Source organism: Thecamonas trahens (assembly GCF_000142905.1).
Source record: "Thecamonas trahens ATCC 50062 unplaced genomic scaffold supercont1.6, whole genome shotgun sequence".
Lineage (NCBI taxonomy): Eukaryota > Apusomonadida > Apusomonadidae > Thecamonas > Thecamonas trahens.
The window spans coordinates 264,880-280,743 of NW_013657674.1; the positions used below are offsets into that span (position 1 = coordinate 264,880).

General features: G+C 63.8%; 9 protein-coding genes across 9 annotated transcripts; 2 read left to right on the top strand and 7 right to left on the bottom strand.

Moving 5' to 3' along the window:
- Nucleotides 1-71: 71 nt before the first annotated feature.
- On the bottom strand, nucleotides 72-3,368 carry AMSG_01560 (leucine-rich repeat protein; the record flags this gene model as incomplete). The annotated part of the gene is made up of 2 exons (XM_013906156.1): nucleotides 72-3,278; nucleotides 3,318-3,368. 2 exons carry the CDS (start codon nucleotides 3,366-3,368, stop codon nucleotides 72-74), a joined length of 3,258 nt encoding a protein of 1,085 aa, XP_013761610.1.
- A 962-nt stretch (nucleotides 3,369-4,330) lies between these two features.
- Nucleotides 4,331-5,637, top strand: AMSG_01561 (uncharacterized protein; the record flags this gene model as incomplete). Its single annotated transcript, XM_013906157.1, has 1 exon — nucleotides 4,331-5,637. The coding sequence occupies exon 1, from the start codon at nucleotides 4,819-4,821 to the stop codon at nucleotides 5,635-5,637; it is 819 nt and encodes a 272-aa protein (XP_013761611.1). The 5' UTR covers nucleotides 4,331-4,818.
- Nucleotides 5,553-6,468, bottom strand: AMSG_01562 (uncharacterized protein; the record flags this gene model as incomplete). The annotated part of the gene is made up of 1 exon (XM_013906158.1): nucleotides 5,553-6,468. One exon carries the CDS (start codon nucleotides 6,466-6,468, stop codon nucleotides 5,656-5,658), a length of 813 nt encoding a protein of 270 aa, XP_013761612.1. The 3' UTR covers nucleotides 5,553-5,655.
- Nucleotides 6,469-6,979: 511 nt separating this feature from the next.
- Nucleotides 6,980-8,147, top strand: AMSG_01563 (uncharacterized protein). Its single transcript, XM_013906159.1, has 2 exons — nucleotides 6,980-7,042; nucleotides 7,149-8,147. The coding sequence occupies exons 1-2, from the start codon at nucleotides 7,018-7,020 to the stop codon at nucleotides 7,949-7,951; spliced, it is 828 nt and encodes a 275-aa protein (XP_013761613.1). The 5' UTR covers nucleotides 6,980-7,017; the 3' UTR covers nucleotides 7,952-8,147.
- AMSG_01564 (uncharacterized protein) lies at nucleotides 7,834-8,670 on the bottom strand. The gene is made up of 3 exons (XM_013906160.1): nucleotides 8,577-8,670; nucleotides 8,347-8,431; nucleotides 7,834-8,229 (listed from the first exon to the last, which is right to left on the bottom strand). Exons 1-3 carry the CDS (start codon nucleotides 8,629-8,631, stop codon nucleotides 7,959-7,961), a joined length of 411 nt encoding a protein of 136 aa, XP_013761614.1. The 5' UTR covers nucleotides 8,632-8,670; the 3' UTR covers nucleotides 7,834-7,958.
- A 304-nt stretch (nucleotides 8,671-8,974) lies between these two features.
- Nucleotides 8,975-10,269, bottom strand: AMSG_01565 (immunoglobulin-binding protein 1; the record flags this gene model as incomplete). The annotated part of the gene is made up of 2 exons (XM_013906161.1): nucleotides 8,975-10,042; nucleotides 10,211-10,269. The coding sequence occupies 2 exons, from the start codon at nucleotides 10,267-10,269 to the stop codon at nucleotides 9,031-9,033; spliced, it is 1,071 nt and encodes a 356-aa protein (XP_013761615.1). The 3' UTR covers nucleotides 8,975-9,030.
- A 182-nt stretch (nucleotides 10,270-10,451) lies between these two features.
- On the bottom strand, nucleotides 10,452-11,595 carry AMSG_01566 (uncharacterized protein). The gene is made up of 2 exons (XM_013906162.1): nucleotides 11,367-11,595; nucleotides 10,452-10,792 (listed from the first exon to the last, which is right to left on the bottom strand). Exons 1-2 carry the CDS (start codon nucleotides 11,579-11,581, stop codon nucleotides 10,477-10,479), a joined length of 531 nt encoding a protein of 176 aa, XP_013761616.1. The 5' UTR covers nucleotides 11,582-11,595; the 3' UTR covers nucleotides 10,452-10,476.
- Nucleotides 11,596-11,707: 112 nt separating this feature from the next.
- Nucleotides 11,708-12,826, bottom strand: AMSG_01567 (uncharacterized protein; the record flags this gene model as incomplete). Its single annotated transcript, XM_013906163.1, has 1 exon — nucleotides 11,708-12,826. The coding sequence occupies one exon, from the start codon at nucleotides 12,824-12,826 to the stop codon at nucleotides 11,708-11,710; it is 1,119 nt and encodes a 372-aa protein (XP_013761617.1).
- A 643-nt stretch (nucleotides 12,827-13,469) lies between these two features.
- On the bottom strand, nucleotides 13,470-15,754 carry AMSG_01568 (uncharacterized protein; the record flags this gene model as incomplete). Its single annotated transcript, XM_013906164.1, has 1 exon — nucleotides 13,470-15,754. The coding sequence occupies one exon, from the start codon at nucleotides 15,752-15,754 to the stop codon at nucleotides 13,514-13,516; it is 2,241 nt and encodes a 746-aa protein (XP_013761618.1). The 3' UTR covers nucleotides 13,470-13,513.
- Between the last annotated feature and the right edge of the window lie 110 nt (nucleotides 15,755-15,864).

Consider the following 15,864-nt stretch of genomic DNA (forward strand, 5'->3'; position numbering starts at 1 on the left):
ATGTTTGTTATTTTCGTTTGGTATGTCGAGAGTCGTAAGTATGTGCAGCAGAGAGAGAAGGGCTCGGCTGCTTAGATCTCTTCGGCGTCATCATCATCATCATCGTCGTCGTCCTCGATGATGAGATCGTCGCCCTCCTTGCCCTTCTTCTTCTTCTTCTTCTTCTTCTTCTTCTTCTTCTTCTTGTCCTTGGACTTCTTCTCACCAGCATCCTCGGCGTCCTCGGCGTCCTCGGCGGCAGCAGCCTCCGGCTCGGCTGCAGCCTCCGGCTCGGCAGCAGCCTCCGGCTCGGCAGCGGCCTCCGGCTCGGCAGCGGCCTCCGGCTCGGCAGCGGCCTCCGGCTCGGCGGCGGCCTCCGGCTCGGCGGCGGCCTCCGGCTCGGCAGCGGCCTCCGGCTCAGCGGCGGCCTCCGGCTCGGCAGCAGCCTCCGGCTCGGCGGCAGCCTCCGGCTCGGCGGCAGCCTCCGGCTCAGCGGCGGCCTCCGGCTCAGCGGCGGCCTCCGGCTCAGCGGCGGCCTCCGGCTCGGCGGCGTCGGCCTCATCAGCATCCTTGCCCTTCTTCTTCTTCTTCTTCTTGTCCTTCTTCTTCTTGTCCTTCTTCTTGCCGGCGGCGGCCTCGGGCTCGGCAGCAGCCTCGGGCTCGGCCGCAGCCTCGGGCTCGGCCGCAGCCTCGGGCTCGGCGGTAGCCTCAGGCTCGGCGGCGGCAGCCGTGCCCGGCATGGGCGGCGGCGGAGGAGGAAGCGAAGAGGTGGAAGCAGAAGCAGCGAGCGAGGCATCGGTGGACTCGCCATCATCGTCAGCACCAGCATCCTTGCCCTTCTTCTTCTTCTTCTTCTTGTCCTTCTTCTTCTTGTCCTTCTTCTTGCCGGCAGCGGCCTCGGGCTCGGCAGCAGCCTCAGGCTCGGCCGCAGCCTCAGGCTCGGCGGCGGAAGCCTCGGGCTCGGCGGCCTCGGCGGCGGCAAGCTCCTCCTCGGCAAGAGCAGCCTCAGCAGCGGCCTCGGCAGCTTCGGCCGCAGCCTGAGCGGCTGCCAGCTTCTCGGCGATGGCCTCCTTGCGGGCTGCACGCTCCTCGGCGGTCGCCTCCATGATGGTGGTGAGGGCGTCGACAAAGGCGTCGCGCAGGCCGATCTGCTTGGTGTAGAGCGTGATCGGAATGTCGTCCTCGTCGATGAGGGTGAGGGTGATGGCGTAGGCATTGTCCGAGTCGAGGTTGAGCAGCGAGGTCTCAATCTCGTCAATGTCGGCGCCCTCGATGACCTCGACGGCAGGCTTGTTGCCCATAAAGTTCTTGACCTTGTTCCACTGAGCGAGGGTGTTGTCGACGACAACGCACCACCGCTCAGGCCACTTCTTGAACGCGCCCTTCTTCTTGGAGCGGAGCGTGCCCTGGATGAGGATGTCGTGGCCCTCGCGCGCCTGCTGCTCGGCAGAGAGGAACTTGAAGATCGGCTTGAGGCCACCCTTGGCCGTCTTGGCCGGCGGGTACTCGAGCGGGTTGCCCTCGACCGGTAGCTGCTGCAGTGTGTCGGTCAGCTGGAGCAGCGAGAGCGGAAGCGCGTTGATACGGTTGCCGCGGATGTCGAGCGTCTTGAGCACGTCGAGTGCACCGAGCTCCGGAAGGACCGAAATGCGGTTGGCGGTGACAAAGAGGCCGTCAAGCTCCACAAGGGCGTTGATACACGCCGGCAGCTTGTTGATCTTGTTGAACGAGACGTCGAGGACCTTGAGCCCGGTCAGCTGCGAAACGGCCTCCGGCAAGCTCTCCATCTGGTTCCGCGCAAGCCCCAGGAGCTTGAGCGACGGGAGACCCACAATCTCGGTCGGGAACTGCTCAAACAGGTTCGACTTGAGGTCCAGCCCGCGCAGCGCTGTCAGCGCCGAGATCTCTGCCGGAACTGACGAAATCTGGTTGCCCTCCATGTTCAGGACCTCAAGCGAGGTGAGGGCACACAGAAACGCCGGAAACTCGGTGAGTGCGTTGGCCTTGACTGAGAACCACTTGAGCCGCACCAGGTTCGACAGCGTGTCCGGCAGCTCGGTGAGCGAGTTCGACTCGAGGTTGAGCATCTCAAGCCCGACAAACGAGCCAACCCGTGTGGGGAGCTCCGTCATCTTCTTGCCCGAGAGGTTCATCTTGGTGATCTGCATCGCCTGCTCGCGCGAAACCTTAGACGGCTGCGCAGGCTCGGCAGGCGCAGCCTCGTCCTCAGCCTCAGCCTCAGCCTCAGCCTCCGGCTCGGCCGCCGCCGGCGCAGCGCTGTCCGATGCGCCGTTGCTACCCGCAACCGCCACACCAGCCCCAGCCACCGCCGCAGACGACGAAGCGCCAGACTCGGAGACGTCGCCGTCGGTCTCGGCATTGGTCTCCTTGCCCTTCTTCTTCTTCTTGTCCTTCTTCTTCTTGTCCTTCTTCTTCTTGTCCTTCTTCTTGCCGGCGTCAACCTCGGCAGCTTCGATCTCGGCGTCACCGTCAGCCTCCGGCTTGGCTGCCGCCTCGGCCTCAGCAGGTGCGGCCTCGGCCTCAGCCGCAGCCTCGGTGCCGGGCTCGGCAACGTCGGCAGCCTCAGCATCCTTGCCCTTCTTCTTCTTCTTCTTCTTGTCCTTCTTCTTCTTGTCCTTCTTCTTGCCGCCGGCATTGTCGTCGACAACAATGGCTGCATCGTCGTCGGCGAGCTGAGCGTCAGCCGCCGACGCGTTGTCGCCTCCGGCAGCTGGCACCGGGAGCGGAGCCGGCGGCGGCGGAAGCGACGCCGGGGCCGCAGCCTCGGCCTCCGCAGCAGCCTCGGGCTCGGCGGCGGCCTCCGGCTCAACGGCAACCTCGGGCTCGGCAACAGCCTCAGCCTCGGCGGCGTCGGCCTCGTCAGCATCCTTGCCCTTCTTCTTCTTCTTCTTCTTGTCCTTCTTCTTCTTCTTCTTGTCCTTCTTGTCGCCATTCTCGTCATCGGCGGCGTCGGCATCGTCGGCGGCGGCAGCAGCCTCGGGCTCAGCAGCAGCCTCCGGCTCAGCAGCAGCCTCGGGCTCAGCGGCAGCCTCCGGCTCAGCAGCAGCCTCGGGCTCAGCGGCAGCCTCGGGCTCAGCAGCAGCCTCGGGCTCCGCAGCAGCCTCGGGCTCAGCAGCAGCCTCGGGCTCAGCAGCAGCCTCGGGCTCAGCAGCAGCCTCGGGCTCAGCAGCATCGGCCGAGCCTTCGTCCGAGTCGTCGGCGATATTCAGCTGGTCACCCTCCTTTCCCTTCTTCTTCTTCTTCTTCTTCTTCTTCTTCTTCTTCTTCTTCTTCTTCTTCTACTTCTCCTTGCCAGCCTCGGCCTCGCCGGCCTCGACCACCTCGTCAACCGAGTCGCCTACGACAACATCCTCGTTATCGTCCGCCATTGTCACTACCTCTCCATTCCAACAAGTAGTACGCGTGAGTTAATGTTCCCCCTTCGCTTCCGCACTTTGCTCCAGCCCAACACCTCGCCCGCTTGCCTCCCGTCTGCTCGCCGCTGATGCGCACCCTCGCAAACACAACACGAGTCGGTCGCTCGCTCGCCAGCGACCACTCGCCATTCACACGCCAGGATCACGCCCGTTGGCGCCGGGCGGTACCAGGCGGGGAGGCGTTGCAACGGCTCGAAATCAGAACAAGGCCCGCAACGAGGACACCATGCCTTCACCCACACGCCCTCTGCCATCTACACCATGGAACGCTCGCATACCGGCCCCTACACGCGGCACCTTGGCTCGCCCGCCGTTGAAAAAACAATGTAACGACCAAGGACGACAAAAAAATAGCAAAGACCGTCGGCGCGGGGGGGAGGGGGAGACGGACCCAACCCCCGACAACGGCCACCGAGAGACCAAGACGACGTGTTGGAGTCACAAGCACCAGACTAAGAAGCAAGCACCTCATTCTTGCCGGCTATCAAGGTCGGCGTCTCGCCCATGCAACTCTCGACACACCAACCGTCCTCCTCGTCGGTACCTACCTGCGTGCGAACCGCGTCAGATGTACGTCGAGAACAAGGTATGGTCTCGAGTTGGAATTCGAATGAACACGCGCCCAAGGGCGGGGCGAGCACGGTACCTTCCCTCAACTCACCGCTGACACCATCAATCAATTTGTCATCAATGTCCGTTGTCCATTGTTCGTGGATGAGAAATTTTGCCGACTCTTGCCGCACACCCACCGCCTTCCTTGCCCGGGGGGACGCCTTCCCAAAACGGGGGGACACGAGTGCGATGATGGCTTGGCCTTGCCTTCTACCTTGGCCTATATCTGCTGCCACATCTTGACAAGGGTAGCGCCTTGTCTCGGTTGGACGTCGCTGGCTTGTCGTGCAGGCACACGCATGCCAGCCACAACTGTCACGCTGGCTGCCGGGCACTCCATGGGGCACCCCGTTGGACAAGGATCGAAATGGGCACCTCCCCCCCACGCCATCCCCCGACTCCGACTCACCTCGTCCCGCCTCGAGATCACCAGCTAATATAGAGTGGCCAGAGCCTGTTGATCAGCATCGTCTGCTACCGTGGTCTCTGCATCGATAATCTCGTCGGCAACAACCATCCCCTCGCCATCACCCAAGACGATGTCATCCCGTATCCTGGGCCACATACGAACCCAGCCAAGCAAACCGCACATCACGCATGAATGGTGGTATCACGTTTCATCACAGGATTCGACGATCTGCTAACCATCGTGGCAGGAGCCATACCCAGCGCCTTGGGCGCCCAGCCCGGCATTTGCCGTCGCTTCCCGTCGTCGCCGTCTTGCGACCCAGGGTGAGCACGGAGAGCAAGGCACACTCGACACCAAAGCAGCTTCCGACCCGAGGGACAGATGCTGCGGTGCGTGGGAGGAGCTGGACAGCGGCTTCGTGCGTTGAGCGCTACTTGGGGCGCGCAAGCCCCCGGGCGGTGGGCGAGCAGCGAGAGTGCGGCTGATGCCGGGGATGGACAGAGCAAGGCGGGCGAGGAGGCGGGTGAGGCCGGCATGACGCCGTTTGGCGTCCGCAAGGTCGACGACGGGCTGTATGAGATGGACGAAGAGGCTTTCCATGAGTTGCTGCACTCGCCGACGGGTGAGTTCTCGCTTGTCGCCTCCTCAATTGGCGGCGGGGCCCCGGGCAAGGGAGGCGACGACGACGCGACAGCGAGCGACGTCGCTGCCTTTGTGGCCCGCGTCCACGAGGAGTACGCCAAGCACGCCGCAGAGCACGGCAGCAATGCCACGGCCGCGGCTGAGAGCCGCGCTGTCGAGATTACCTCTCGCGAGACGCTGGGTCCCGGGCCGGACGGGCTGTTCGGCGGCTCGGCCCGCGGCGACGCAAAGGTCGTCCTTAAGGCTCGCCCGGCCGCAGACTGGGGCCTCGACAAGACGCAGGTTTATGAGCTGGGCGTCATCGCCGGCCCGCGCTACGCGGCAACCAAGGACATCCTCACTCTCACCGTCGACGAGCACCTTTCGGTTGCCGCCAACCGCGCCGTCGCCCTCGAGCAGCTCGACGCCATCTACGGCGCCGTCAAGCTCGACGACAGCGAGAGCATCGCCGCCGCTATCACTGCAGCCGCAAGCGACTTTGAGCTTGCGGACAGCCCCGACTTTGGCGTCAAGGACGTCTCCAATGTGGAGGACCGGGCCGAGTGGGTCGCCAAGTAAAACTACGCTCGCCTTGCCTCATCCGTGGAGCAGGTTCGGCGTCGCGCACATTGCGCAATTGTCCGCGTTCCCCGCGTTCACCGTATCGCATGCCACACACGTCCATCCCGCCGCCTCGGCGTAGCCGCAGAGCGGACACTCCACGGCGCCGGCATCCGGATCCTCGTACCCACACGCCAGGCACCCGGTGGCCAAGCCGCCGCCCGGCCGTACAAACGGCACATACTCGGACTCGTACGGCCTGTCGTCGCTGCTATCGTGCAATCCACCGCTGCAGCCATACTCGCCGTCGTCATCGCCCGGTGCCAGAAGCGAGTAGCCGGCAAGCACCGGATCGAGCGAGCTCGACGTGCCGCACACCCCGCACTGCCGCGCCTCGGCACCATTCATCATCTCGCACACCTCGCACTCCCATTGTGCCGCCGCTGGCTGCCGGCGGCCCGAAGGACCTGCAATGCACTCGTCATCGTCACCATCATCGACACCGCTGCCGACCTCCGCGCCGGCAGGGCCGCAAGCCTCGGCGTCCGATGAGTTACCCGATGACGCCGCCGACGACGCCGCCGAGAACGACGCTAACCGCAGGCCGCAAGCCCGGCACTGAAAGGCCAGCTCGGTGTTGATCAGCGTGCATGCCGGGCAGGGAGCAGGGAGCGGCGCCGCACAGGCAGCACAGGCCGTCGCCGGAGGCGGCGTCTTGAGCGTGCATGACCGGCATGTGTATCCCTCGAACTCGCCGCCGCCTCCAGACTCTTCCACCCGCGGCACTGCAGCCATCGCAGCAGCAGCAGCAGCAGCAGCAGCAGCCGTAGCCGCTGCTGTGGCAGCCATGGTTTCCTTTGCCCGCGTTGAGACGGGTGGTGCAAACAATGTCTGTGCCCATCGCCCATTGCCCTTGGCCCTTGTCATCGGCAATTGACACCAATGGAAAAACGAGTCGGCTGAAGCTGTGTGACCACCGCCGCATCACAACCCACCGCTGCCGCCTGCAGTCACCACAACCGATCACGACTACAGCAGGTCGCTGTTGCGAACATCGATCTGCTGTGGTTGTGTTTGGTAGTCATCCACCTGCTGTAGTCGTCATCGATCTGTTGTGGTCGTCATCGATCTGTTGTGGTTGTGTTAGGTAGTCATCCATCTGCTGTAGTAGTCATCGATCTGTTGTGGTTGTGTTAGGTAGTCATCCATCTGCTATGGTAGTCATCCATCTGCTATGGTAGTCATCCATCTGCTGTGATTGTCTCGACTACCCCTGCCCCCCCCCCTCCGCCCCCCTCCGATCTCCACCACTCACACCACACACGCCCCACTCCAACAGCGGCCACACACTCCTCTGCCACTCCCCCCTCCACCCCCTTAATAGGAACACAGGTGACCATGAAGCCTGACACCATTCTCCAGTGTATGGACCGTGCCTCCCTCCCCCCCCCCCCCCCCCACCCCCTTGCCCCATCCCCTCCCTCCCCTCTCACCCTCACCCTGATCGAACACCCCCCTTGCCTGCCCAGTTGATGTCGGAGGGACGCTGTTCAAGGCCCGGTGGTCGCTGTTTGGCAACTCGCCGGCTGTTGCGGCGCTCTTCCCCAAGCCGAAGAAGTCATTGTGTGTCTTCCTGGACTGGGATGCAGACTCGTTTGCCAGGGTTCTCTCGTTGCTCCGCTATCGCTCGCTGGCGGCCGTGCCGGCCAACGCTCTCGCGCCCGACGAGACATGGCGCCTGGTGCGGGATCTCGAGCGTCTAGGCTTGTGGGCCGACGGCGCTCCGGCCGAGGGCATTGATGCAGAGACTGCTGCCACCCTCGAGCCGCTGGTGGCGCTGCTGACCGACCACCCGCTCGCCACCGCCGAGACCGCCGCCAACGCCGCCGACGCGTCCGACTCCGCCCCCAAGACCAAGTACGGTTGCGGCCGCGTCGGCCTCGGCTCGGAGCTCCTGTTCGACAAGACCGTTGACGTCGAGCGCGCCGTCAAGTACAACATCCATTGCGGGACTGCGGCGTTCAAGCTCTCCGAGGTCATCACCAACGACGACGGCGACGTCGATGTCGTTCCGCGCCTCATCACCCTCAACCGCATCAAGGCCAAGCTGCAGGAGCCCAATGGCCGTGCCCTGCGCAAGGCGCCGTACACCCATGACGCCATCCATGTCAAGATTGACCCCACCGTCCACGCCCCCACCCAGTTCTCGCTCACTCTCCGCGATCAGCACTTTACCATCGAGTGCCCCACCCATGCCGAGGCCCTCATCGCTGCGCTCTCCATTCGTCGCTTTAAGGAGAAGTTCATGGTGGTCACTCGCCTCGAGACATAACATCCTCTCATGCTGCAGATCCCGACACCGATCCGCCTGCGCTCCCAAACAGAGGCCTCTTGCCCCCGATCGGAAGCAGCGAAAAGAGCACAAGCACACAGCCCCACAGCAGCATGAGGATCGTTACAATGAGCCCCAGTCCGCCCGTGCTGATGATGAGCACGCCGAGGAAGATGAACCAAAAGCCCATGCCCCAGAACTTGCCCAGCATCGCCACGTTCTCCATGAGCGGCCCAGGCGCCACCAGTTCCACAGCGATGATGACGCAAACGAAAAATCTACCCTCGTCAAGCCGCTCGAGATGAGTTGTGCACGATCGATCCCCACACCCCCCCCCAACCGCGTGGCGGGCAGCGCCACAGATGCTGACGGGACACAAAAGCAGTGCGACGTACATGAGGAAGCAGCCAATAATAACCGATTTGGCCGAGCCAAAGGGGATGATCAAGGCGATAAAGACATAGACGCCATACAAGCCAGCTACAAAGAGAGTATCACGATCGTGCCCATAAGCATACGCCCAAGCCAAGTGAGTGAGTGTGTTGTGCCCGCTCTGTCTACCGATGACGCCTGAACGGCTCATCAGCGTCCACGCTTCCACGCAACTGGAGCCTCGCGTCCGTACCCAAGAACATGGTGATGAGTGCCACAACGGCATTGAACAGGCCTTCGGAACCCATACGAGAATGATATGTGTAACCTGACCAGAGAGTGAATGAGTGCGGGCTACTGTACGTCCTTCGCGGCAGATAACGGCTCGCTTTTTGTTCACTGCCAAGGCACAGGTGACGCCAGGGTGACGACACTCGGATAGCGGAGGCTGGCAGAGCCAATCAAGTCGAGGCTTTGGGAAGGTTGAAGACGGGCAAAGGGTTTTGATGGACGGAGATGGTGGTCATGCTACTGGTTTTATCCGTTGATGGCACGGAGAGGACAGATATGTCCACGTGTTCCAGCACACGACATCAACGCCCAGCCTCCTGGTACTCCCCCCACACACATGTTGATGACAAGTTTGCCGAGTATTGCTTGCATGTACCAGTTCAATTCTTCCTGCTGTGCCACACCAGAAACCACAGTTATCCGTTGTTCGCCATCATGTTGCCCGAGCCGCGCGGGTTGGCATCCTTAAAGTCGTCCCACTCGCGGGCTGCGTAGACGGCAGCGTCCGACTCGCCATCAGGGTCGTCGTTGGCCTCATCGGGCTCGCCCGACTGTGCAGCCGCAAGCTTGCGAGCCTGCTCTGCCATCATCACTTGGACGTCCTCGGGAGACGGCAGCTTGCCCGCCGCCATCTGCGCTTCGGCCCACTCCTCGATCGACATCGTCGGCTTGTTGGGGTTGGAAAACACCCGCATCCGCTCGACGTCGGCCGGCGAGATGGTGACCTTGGACATGGCCGGGCCAGAGGAGGCACCAGCCGAAGACGACGCCGCAGCGCGCTCGCGGTCGGCTTCCAGCTGCCGCTCGCGCGGGTCGCGCTGAGCTTCGCGCGCTGCCATTTGCTTGAGCGCCCCAATCTCCCGCTGGAGCATCAGCGCCTCGTCCAGAGCCGTCAGCACATTCGACTTGAACGCGCACAGATGCATCTCGCGATACTCCTCCTCCAGCTCTGGGTTGAGATCGATAAGCGCCTCGTCGGCGTCCGCCACGGCCGTCTCCAGCTCGCCCGCGCGCCGCTTGAGAGCAGACGCCTCGCGCGCCCGCGCAATCTTGATGGTCCGCCGGTCATCGTGCGAGAGTTCGTCCAGCTTGGCCGCCGCATCAATCTGATCGGCAGTTACGATGCCGTAGTGCTCAGCAAGCGCAAGAAACTCGTTCATCTTGATCCAAGCCGCAAGCACCCGCCGCAGCCGGGCCTTGGCCTCGAACGGCGTATCCTGCACCGCCGGCAGCAGTAGCGCCATGTGGAAGCGTGCAGAGAGCAGCGGAAGATCCTGCGACCGCACATCCTCCAGCTCTTCGTTCCGCGAAAACACTCCCGCTGCATCAATGGCCTGCAGCAGCTGATCAAGCGCACCCAGCGTGGCCTCGATCTGTGTCCGCACCACCTCGGACCGCGTGTCCGCATCTCGCAGCGCCTCTGCCTTTCTACTCTCGCCACACCCCATCCATCACCATGCAAGGAGCCCACCCGTCAAGCCAAGTCAGTCCCCAGCATGCTTCGCCCCTTCCCACCCCCCTCCCCTCCGCCCACTCCCCCCCCCTCCCCTCCCTTCCGGTCGCCCCACCGCCACCACCACCGCCACTCTCACGTACGCCACCAGCTCCCGGTAACGCCCGTGGAGAGAATGTCCAGAGTCCCCAGCCTCGGCCATGGTAAGGATAAAGAGTGAGGTGATACCCCCCCCCACCCCACACACACACACCACCACATCCCATATCCCCATCCTCGTCACCCTCCCCGTCTTGTGGCCGGCCCTGACCTTGAACCCTAGCCTGCTCAGCCTCTGCCGGGCAAGCGTAGACCACTCTAGACAACCTCACACAAGGTCTCTCGTCTGCATGCTCTACGATTTAACTTGTTACATGTTCTTGTGCATCCCGATGTTGGCCAGGAACTTGGAGATCGACTCGACGCAGACCTTCTCGCTGTCGGACGGAGTTGACGAGCCGAGGGTCGACGGGTCGAGGCATGTGTCGCCGCCGGCGAAATCAAGAGAGTCAGCACCCTCGATCTGCTGGACCTTGGCGTGATGGCACGCCACCAGGGCGTCCAGCGTCGTATCCGTGTTCTTGGCGCCCCACCCGCCCCAAGACGACGAAGGGTTGTCCAACGCATCGCCAAAGGCCTTAAACTCGGCCTTGCACTCGGATGCGTCCGTCACCAGCACAGACAGCCTGCCCTCTCTCTCTTCATAAGTCCGACACGCATCATCACCTTCATCAACCACATGCGAGCCCTGACACCACTACAGCGCGTAGCACACCGGTGCGCCTCCATCGCACGGAGCACACTCATCACACTCTTGCGCATCATCTCGCAAGCCACACACACGCACCCCACTCCCTTTCTCCACCCCTATCCAGCCATCGGCAGCTGAGCAATTGAGCAAAGTTCAACGACCAGGCAGGCGCACTCTCCATCGTCACGGACACGGACTCCTGCCCGCCAGGGAGCCACAGAGCGCAACCTCCACGGACCCATGGTACAGCCATTCCATGAGCCCAGCCTGTACAACACCAATAGAAGATACAGAGACGGAGGGGGAGGACGAGGAGGAGGAGGAGGAGGGCGAGTGGAAGGGGGTAGAGGTGGGGAGGGGGTAGGGGGGGAGGGTGGTGGGGGGGGGAGGGGGCGGCAACGCGACATGGATCGGTGGAGGAGAGGGGGAGGGGATGGGGGGGGGGGGGGGGGGGAAGGGGAGGGGGAGGAAGGGGAGGGGGGGGGGGAGTAGATGTTAGATTTGCGTACACCTTCTTGGAGCAGCGCTCTGCACCCATGCGGATGGCTTGCAGGAACTGGCCGCAGAGGCGCATGTGGTCCGGCCCTGGCTGGGCCACGTCGGGCAGGCCATGGGCGGCAAGGCACTGGCCGTAGCCCTCCTGGAGCTGGGCAAACTCGGGCGTGTGTGTGCAGTACTGGAGGAGGAGGGCACGGAGGCCGTCGGCGTGGGTGTTCGACGCCATGATCGTTAGAGAGAGATGTGTGTATCCGCATCCGCTCCTTCCTCCCCTCGCCTACTCTCCGGTGTCCATCACCACTGCTGTGCCCGGGCTGTTACTTTGCGGGCAGAGCCCGCCGACCGAGCTCAGCTAAACATCAGCCCCATCGACGCCGCCAGACTCACTCGCTGGCGGCTCGTCCTGGAACAGTGACAGGCGCGCGGCGGCGGCGGCAGAGGTCGAGGCTGCTGCCGCTGCCTCTGCGGCGGCAGCAGCAGAGCGAGACGCCGACGCAGGCATCCGGATCGGCGAGACAAACGGGGCCCGCTTGCGTGACGGCGGAGTCGCTGTGGCCATTGCAGCGAAGCTGGTAAGGTGCGCTGGTGTGTGCGGAGCGGCAACGGAAGCCCGCGGCGGAGATCCGAGAACGAGCGAGTGGGTTGTCGGAGATGAGCGGAGGTGAGCAAGTTCGCGAATCCGGACGGCATCGGCGAGCGCAGAGACATGCGCAGCTGGTGCAGGAACCGGCGGTGCCGGCGGTGCAAAGAATCGAGGCGGCGGTGGCGGCGGCAACTGGGCGTAGTGGCGTGCTCCAAAGTGGCTGCGCTCCGGAAGCGCCGCGGCATACAGCGATGGACGCGCTTGGCTGGCAGAGAGCGATGCGACCTCCGCCTCCAGCCGCGAGATGCGATCGCTGCTATCACTTCTGGCCACCAGTGCTGCTACTTGTGCAGAGAGCTCGCGGAGCTCGGCATGAATTGTAGCCGAGTCGTTCAACGCCGGTGACGGGCTCGGGAAGTCGACAACTGCCGCTGTAGGTGAGGCCGGGCAAGGAGCCGGAGCCGGGCAGGTAGCCGGAGCCGGACCGGCTTCAGCAGCCGGGGCAGGTGCCAAAACGCCTGCCAGCTCGGACTCCATCATGCGAGTCATGGCCTCAGCTCGAGCCGCCCGCTCCATGGCTGCGTACATACGCTGCGACATGGCCTCAAGCTGTGCCTCGGCTGCCTCGGCTCGGGCCCGGTACGCATCGCGCGCGTCCAGAGCCTCCGCCAGTGCCACGTCCATGGCGGTAATCTCGCGGACGTCGACGGTGACCAAGTGCTTGACAAACGACAGATCGTCCTCTTCATCGTCGTAGACGTACTCGTCGTCGCCATTGTCGCCCCACGGCGTGTCACGCCCGGCTGCCCATTGTGCCGGCGTCCCGGGCGTCGTCTGAGTCGTCGCCGCAACTGATCGCGGCGGAGTCTTCTGCACTATTTCGGCCATTGGTGCAGCAGATTGCTCCACTTGCTCTACCGGCAACTTTGATTCTGTATCTGCCTCCAGTGCCGGCTGCGATGGCGCCCGCCTACGCCTGCGCCTTCGCTGGCCTCGCAGCTTAGTCCCGCCAGGTGTCAGTGCCACAGGACCGCGACGTTGCATCCGTGCATCAAACTGCCCTCAGAGCCATCAGTATGCCCGTTCCGTCCAGTAGCATAGACATCCCACCGTACATGTTACCCGGTCCAAGCCATGCCAGATGCGTGTGAGTGCGGAGGAGAGGGGGGGCGAGAGGGAGGGGGGCGGGGCGGGAGGGGGCGTACCAAGCTCTTGCCTCGCTCGTGTAACCGGGCACGTGTAGACGGAGTGTACAGCCCATGCGTAGCCATAGCCCACTGCAGTTTGGGTGGCTGACGGTATGAAGTCGAGAGAGGCGTGTTGCTAGCAGTGGTTCCGGTTGGAGGGACCTGAGCCTGTGCTGGTGGGTGGGGTGCCGCCGCTCGCGCGCGGTCAATGGTGGCGCGCGCAGTCGATGGCGGGCTTCGAGTACCAACGAGGCTCGGTAGCCGCATGTTCAGTCAAACAGATCTGAGCATCTGAGCGCGATGGGCGACGGTGGTGGCTTTACTCACTATGCACTCTGATCTGGTCAGCAAATAATGGTGTTTACGGCCCATAGCTCATGCCCACGGCTCACGGCTCGGACTCCAGCAGGAACATCGGGCGACCTTGGTACATGTACCACCAGCCATCAAAGCTGGCAATGGCGGCGAGGGGCTCAGCGTCGAGTTTGGCGACGCCAGTGTCAGTAAAGAGCTTGACCTCGCTGCCAAAGCTTGGCTTCGTCCACGAGTAGTTGTAGCTGCCAGAACTGACAGCAGACCAAAGCTGGCCGGCAGAAGACACCGCGCCAAGCGGGGCCGGGCCTGAGAACCGGACCTTGCCGCCATCGAGGCGGCGAACGGAACCACACATCGGTTTGCTTGCAGCCCACGAGAGGCAGACAAGGCCGGTCTCGCTGTCGACAGCGACGTCGCTGGCGTCAGCAATGTCCAGAAGCGACGGCAGCAGCTCGTAGTGCGGCTGGCTGACCTGATCGCGGACGGAGCGGCCCGAGGTGGTCACATCACTCGAGCTGCCGCCGCCGCGGTTGCGCCGCTCGCGCCGACTCTCCAGCTTGGACGCGCAGGCTGCAGCATACTCGGCACCGGGATCCCCACAGCCAGTGCGGCAGACTCCGCTTGAAAAAGAAGTCGAGTCAGCGAGCGCGTTGTTGTCCATAGCTAGCATTCTCCAGCCTCCAAAGAACGCGTAGCGACCCAACGAGACAGACTTGCCGTACCAGTACCGGGCGTGCTGCCGCCACAGCAGCGGATCGTCAAGGAGTCGCCAAAAGTAAGTGCAGGTTGAGGCAAGCGCGGCTAGCGCCGGCGCCGGGCACATGGCAGCAATAGCGTAGTGGATCTCGGTCGGAAGCTCGGCAAGGATGCCAGTGAGTGGACGCGCCAAGCGTGCTAGATCCGGCAAGCGCGAATCGGCCAGCGTAGCTGGTGACGCCAGGTGTGGGCCGCAGTGCGCGGCAAGAACAGCGCGCTCGGTTGCGCTGCCGGCAAGGTATCGCGCAACACCATCGCTGGCAACAATCCAGGTTCCGTCGGCACGGCGAACCTGGCTGGCCCAGCTAGCCTGGTCGTGGAGCACCAGTGTAAGCTCATGGTCGTGGAGTAGGATAGGCCGGTTTGCATCCACCGACCGCAGCATCACCCCCGGCAGATCATGCAGATCCAAGCCGGTAGCCGATGGTGTGCCGGCCAGCGACTGGACAGCAAGCGTAGGCGTGCCATTGATCCCGTGCTCGCACTCGAGCCGGAGGTGGCGAGCGACTCGAAGTGTGCAACGGAAACTGGCGGTGCACCCCGCCCAGGCCATCGGGCACTTGTGGAGCTGGCGCGAGCCCACAAAGTCGTCCATGCCCAGCACACCCTGGTTGAGGGCGTCAAGCGTCACCGCTTCGGCGCGGGCAATCACCACATGCCACGGCCCAACCCGCCACGGATCAACCACCTGATGCCCGGCGATAGAGCCGTGGCCGAAGAAGACGCCCGGACCCGAGCCGACACGTCCTGCTCCAGCCCACGCCTTGAGCATGAGTGCGTACTGATGAATCGGGTTGGAGCGGGCGGCGATTGCGGCAAAAACGCCGTCGCAGCCTGGCAACGCACCCATCCACACCACTTGCCCGCGCACAGGCGGCACGCCATGCGGCAGCGCCACATTGACCGGCGCGCCATCGTACAGGTGCGAGCCGTCGACGGCGGGCGGTGGGAGATGGTGGACAGTGTAGTCGTGCGGCATGCGGGCCGTCGGATTAAACGCTTCGCTCAGCTCAGCCCACCGCACGATCTCGGCCTCGCCCATCACGCTGCGCAAGATGTGCAGCGGCGGCACAAACACAACCTGCCGGGCGTAGTACGGATAGCCGTACTCCGACACGCTGTTGACGCTCGCCTCGATGATGAGCCCGGCGCACGCTGCCAGCACTTTGGCAGACACATTCATCGTGGCCTCGAGCGAGAGCTCGGACTGCGATGAGCTCGCCGTCCACCCGTTGCCCAGAATGGTCAGCCTCGAGACCCTGCGCGATAAGCCAGCCTCGGCCATGAGGACAAGCAAGCGCTCCAGCATGCCAGCCAGCGGCGGATCGAGCGAGGTGGGCATCGGTGCCAGCGAGATAGTCAGATACTCTAGCATCGGCCCAGAGAGCGCGATGCGGAGTGCAGCCTCGCCATCGCCGCCCCACAGCATCGGCTGCGGCGGAATGCCTTCCATTGTCAGCGCGGTGATGTCTGTCATGGCCTGCTCCGTGAGCTCAGGCGCCGGCCACGCGACAGTGACCACGCCACGGGTCGGAGCAACAGGTTGCTGGCTAGGCATGGCGTGAAGGCAGAGTGAGAGAGGTGAGGTGAAAGGAGAGGGAGGGCTGTGTGTGTGTGTGTGGGGGGGGGGGGGGGGGGGGGGGGGTACGTCTTGTTGGATCAGCTGAC

Coding starts and splice junctions, on each gene's coding strand:
- AMSG_01563 (XM_013906159.1), top strand. CDS start 7,018: ATGAAGCCTGACACCATTCTCCAGT. Junction 7,043..7,148: donor GCCTGACACCATTCTCCAGT/GTATGGACCGTG, acceptor TTGCCTGCCCAG/TTGATGTCGGAGGGACGCTG.
- AMSG_01564 (XM_013906160.1), bottom strand. CDS start 8,631: ATGGGTTCCGAAGGCCTGTTCAATGCCGTTGTGGCACTCATCACCATG. Junction 8,432..8,576: donor ACTCATCACCATGTTCTTGG/GTACGGACGCGA, acceptor CTCTCTTTGTAG/CTGGCTTGTATGGCGTCTAT. Junction 8,230..8,346: donor ATTATTGGCTGCTTCCTCAT/GTACGTCGCACT, acceptor TGACGAGGGTAG/ATTTTTCGTTTGCGTCATCA.
- AMSG_01566 (XM_013906162.1), bottom strand. CDS start 11,581: ATGGCGTCGAACACCCACGCCGACGGCCTCCGTGCCCTCCTCCTCCAG. Junction 10,793..11,366: donor GAGCGCTGCTCCAAGAAGGT/GTACGCAAATCT, acceptor GAGAGAGGGCAG/GCTGTCTGTGCTGGTGACGG.